This window comes from Cyprinodon variegatus, unplaced genomic scaffold, assembly GCF_000732505.1.
Source record: "Cyprinodon variegatus isolate N-32 unplaced genomic scaffold, C_variegatus-1.0 Scaffold148, whole genome shotgun sequence".
NCBI lineage: Eukaryota > Metazoa > Chordata > Actinopteri > Cyprinodontiformes > Cyprinodontidae > Cyprinodon > Cyprinodon variegatus.
In genome coordinates, this window is record NW_015150601.1 from 1,115,980 (window position 1) to 1,120,980 (window position 5,001).

The 5,001-nt window shown below is 33.6% G+C and overlaps 1 protein-coding gene across 1 annotated transcript in view; it reads left to right on the forward strand.

Annotated features, from left to right (window-relative positions):
• LOC107086323 (SH3 domain and tetratricopeptide repeat-containing protein 2-like) overlaps nt 1–5,001 on the forward strand; it is a 39,891-nt gene that overhangs the window by 2,367 nt on the left and 32,523 nt on the right. The window contains exon 2 of the mRNA XM_015377191.1: nt 1,316–1,414. Within this exon, the coding sequence (XP_015232677.1) occupies nt 1,316–1,414 (99 nt within the window). The remainder of the gene's footprint in view (nt 1–1,315; nt 1,415–5,001) is intronic.

The window sequence follows — 5,001 nt, forward strand, 5'->3', positions numbered from 1 at the left end:
TACAGCCTGAGCCGTAGCTGCATGCTACGGTTGGAATAAATTGTACAGCGTACGCCCCGCTTTAGACCCAGTCTGTCTCATTATGAACCTTTATTATAAAACTTAATTATAAAGAGCAAAAAGTATTCATAAAATCTTTAATGGTTTCTAACCATGAGAAATTTTAGCTGCTTTATATCAGCAGCTATAAAAGCTAAACATGCCATTGAACTTTGAAGCTAATTCTGTTTAACCCTTTATTGGTCAAAATTTCAATCCAATAATGTCATTGGAATCCAGGACAAGACCTTATTACCTTTGTAACGTTAAAATAATATGGATATTGTGATGCCAAAAATTTATTTCAATGTAATAAAAAAGAAACGCCAACTAGACAGAATATATTAAGAAAAATAAGAATAAATAATAATAAGTGCTTCTATAAGAAATTAATTAAAATTTATTCTGAGAGTGAAGGAAACACATTTTTTTTTGGTACAACATAACCATAGAGGCATTAATGCTGATACTGGCACTTATATTTTTTAGTTTATAAACTTAAATATAATTTTTAACGAGGCTTATTAACTTTTTTACTTTATTTTAAACTTTTCATTAAGCTTTTAACCTGTTTTTCTTGACTTGTTTACTTAATTTTTAGTAGGTAATATTTCATTCAAGGGCTCATCTAATTGGTCAAATGCAAAAATAAGATGTAGAGCCATGTAGCAGCATCTTTGCTGAATGTCTGGATATAGATCTAGTGCTTCTAGACCTCACTGACTCCATTTGTACGGGGCACTGCAAAAACGATCTAGAAAAATAAGTAACAATTTCTTAAATCAAGCGTATTTACCCTTAATTTGAGTAGGTTAATACAATGATTTGCCAATGAAATTAGTATATTTACACTTAAAATAAGATAATATGGACGTGAAATAAGACAATGCAATTGTTTTTTCTTATTTTAAATGGAAATTGTCTTGTTCCATTGGCAAAGTGTTTCACTTTTGTCTTCAATTGGAGAAAAAATGCACTTATTTTAAAGAAACAAAAGACTTACTTAGATTTCCATTTTTTGCAGGTGACCAAAAACACTAACTTGCTCTATAAAGAGTTAATCTATTTCCTTTCTTTACTGGCTGTTGGCTTCATGTTTACTGTACACATGTGCTGTAGTAGTGGGGGCAGCCAAAAGCCGCCTACTGTAATCCCTCCCAGCTCAAACTACCAAAAGATGCATTTTTAGGTTATCTGTCATATAAATTGACAATAGGAGGGACTCCCATTTTATTTTCTCCATGTGTTCGCCTACTGATGCTCTTCTGTTTTGCAGACATCTCTCCCGCTGAGCTGGATGCTCTTTGGAGGGAGCCGCCGTACGGTCTTGGAGGAACAAGTGAGCACTTCTCAGGGACTACCATCATGACTCAAGGTACGGCGGCCATGCTGCCAAGAAAGAGAAAGGCTCTGCTGATTGTAATAAAGTCCTTTATTGGTTTGGCAGAGGAAAAAGAAAAAAAAAAGCGAGTGATGAGGTTCATGTGAGGAAGAGCAGCGCTGCTTTACCTCCGGTCACACATGAGGAAGTCTTTGGGATATCCTCCCTGCACAATGGAGCAAACCGTGGGAAACACGTCACGGCTTTAATGCTAAACTTCAGCCATCCATGACGTGTGCATCCGTCTTTACAGTTGCAAAACTATTCACACAACTTTGAACTTTTATAAATATTTTGCTGCATCCACAGCTTTAAACATATTACAATTTACGCTGTGGTACCATAATTGCTGCTATCTAACAAAACTGAAAGAGCAGAAAGGGGGAAATAATTAGAGAAGGAGTTAAGAGCTTTATAGTAAAAAATCTGAGGTCAGCAGTTCTGATCAAAGCATCAACTGTTGGATCAGTTTCCTTTTTGAATGGGGAGGGATAATGACTCATCTATTTTTGACCATCTACCCTCTATATCCTAAGGGTTTAGGTTTTGAATTATTATTATTATTAGAATTAATTATTAGTGTATTTGCTGGCATTTGCAAAATAGCTTCATTAAGTTTGAATCGTTTTTTTTTATTATCGATTAAATCAGTTGATTTTCAAATAATTTCTTTACTAAAATCCCATTAATCAGCAAAGAAGATACTGAATAAGATAAAGTTATTCTCCTGTTTTCTTTGCTAATATAATCAGAAAATATATATACATATATATATATATTACATGGGGATAGTGGGACACTGTCCAAGCTGTTAGTGAGAAGCTGATCTTTATGCTTTTAAAACAATCCTGCTGTTTTATGTTTAAGCTAATAGTTGGTCTGCAATCTAAATAGTAGCTGATAGAGTCTGTTCTGCATCCAGCTGTGACTTATTTTGGGATGTATTTTAGCCTATATGCTAGGCAGTAATGATATAAGTTAAACTCATCTAATCCTCCTTTGCCTTTGATCTTCTGCAGCATTTTGTGGAGGCTTACCTATCCAGAAGAATTTAGTAATTAATGGTAGAATTTAAAGATTTAAATCATGTTTGGGATGTTTTGAATGGGATCATTGAAACTAAGTAATTAATTTTTGGTGAGACGTAATTTTAATTGAAGCAATTCTGGAAGGTATCCAGGTAACTCAGGTGGAAGCAGGACTGCTCATTAGTTATAAAAAGATGGAAGCCTGTGTTGACAGAAAGTCACACTTGCAGCTTAGCAACCAATGTAGGCGATTCAGTAAACATGAAAGCTTTTCTGATCTAATGACAGCAAGATATAGCTGTTTTTTTACATGTGAAATGCTTTTCGGGGTGGGAGCAGCATTGCTCAAACCAATCCCACTATGAAGCACAATGTTGGCAGCATTGTGCTGAGGGCTTCTTTTCAGCTGGAGAAGAAAAATTAGACAGATTTGATGAGATGATGGTTGGAATTACATGTAGGGAAATGATTCAAGTGTTAAAAGCTGCAAACATCTGGAGACGGTGTCTGCTTACGTTTGATCTACTTTGCAAGGGAAGTATATAGTTTCTAGATTTGTGGCCATACTGTATTTTTTAGGGTAACACTTTCTTTTACAGTACATCAATAACCATGTAATAATATGGTAATAACACAGCAAGTAACATTATATCACTTGGTAACAAGAAAAACTTTGTTTGGAAATTACCCAAAAATAAAGATGCATAATTGCAAAGAAGTTACCTGCATGTAATTATTACAATTTTATTTTACTAAGTAACAATGGACACATTTGGTGGGTTATTACCAATAGGTTACACTGAAAAAAAGATTGCAACCGTTTTTGGCATTTACTTAATCATATTTAGTTACTTTAACACAATTGTTCCATATTAACAGAATAGGACGTAAAACAATTGTGTTAAAGTAACCAAATATGCTTAAGCAAAAAAAAAAAAAAATGCTTTTTTTTTTCAGTGTACAACATAACAGTTTCTATTATTGGCCACAACCTACAGTACACTAAACTACAGTAAATTATAACTTATCATCATGTAAATAAAGCATTATAAAACTGAACTCAACTGAAAATAGGAGTTTAGTTAAGAAGATTGGCTTGCTGTCCTCTAGGATTGGTTTTGTGTTATATGACAAGTAAGAAACTGCATTTAAAAGATAATAACACGTTAATTTATGGCTTTCGGTGAAATAACTGAGTTACCTGCTAATAAATGTTTAAAATCTAAGAAGTCTGGCTTCACCTTGTCTGCCTAAAAGCACTCACCAAAATTCTCTATTAAGTTTTTTTTTGTATACCTAGTAATAAAGTTTAACTAGCCGTGTTATTTCCATGTTATTACATGGTTATTGATGTACTGTAACAGAAAGCGTTACCGTTTTTAGGAGTTTGTAAAAAAAAAAAAAAGATGGTTCTTCAAAACATTTTCTCTGGGATGCTGGAAAGAATTTCTGGTTGCAATTTTAGTGACAGAGATTTGTAAGAAATCTCATGTTATAAACAAAGTTTTTATGTAAAAAAATCCCACTAAAATATCTGACAAAATTGGAAAATGTTCAGCTGCTACTTTCTTAAGCAACGCATGTTTAAAACTTGTAATTTATGCAGAGAGATCCATACAAAAAGAAAGCCGGTGCATAGAAAATATATTTTAGATATAATTGTTGGAATTGCATCAAGAATAATAAAATCTTTAATCTGTAAACCAAGAATCATAGATGAACGGAGAAGTACGGTAGTTGAGTTACCTTTGTGTATTGTCATACCAACAGGAAGTAGTGTATTTAAACTGTAAACAGTTTATAGTACAGAAATATCCTTTGTTATCTGGAAATATTTTCAGCTCATTTTCCAAAGTTCAGTTCCTCTGGACTTGTGAACAGAAGCGAGTCAGAACTGTCCTTCAATGCAGAGCGGAAGCAACACAGACGTCTATCATGCACAAAATCTAAAGAGGCTGTTTAAAAAACAGTGAATTAAAGGATCATGTTTCGCTTCCAAACGCCACCCTGCTGACAGACAAGCAGCTCAGTCTGTCTCAGTGACCCGATCGGCACCAGTTCCACTTTAAGCAAACACCGCTCCCTCCTGATTATCATTCCTATGTATATATATATATTCTATAGAAGGTGTGCAGCTATTGATTGTTTTAGTAATTGATTAATCCATTGATTGTTTTTTCAGTTAATGAGTAAAACTATAAAAAAAAACTTTATTGATTTAACATTTCTAAACAAGTCAGGCTGCCTGGGTGTTGCTCTACAGCGGAATAGGGCCTGTTTTTTTGCCGCTATCATAACAATATAAAATACTTTAGTGGTGCGTTCAATAAATTCTTACTCCTATTTTATAATAAAAGTTCAATGTAAATGGTTTGAAATCTATCTAAAAGACATCTACTTAGTAATTAACACACGTGTTTTAGGCAAAAGGAATGATTTATTACAAAATTATGAAATGAATCTGGAAATTTTCAATTCAATTCAGTTTATTTCTATGGCGCCAAATTCACAACACATGTCATCTCAAGGCACTTTCCAGTTCAACCAGATCAT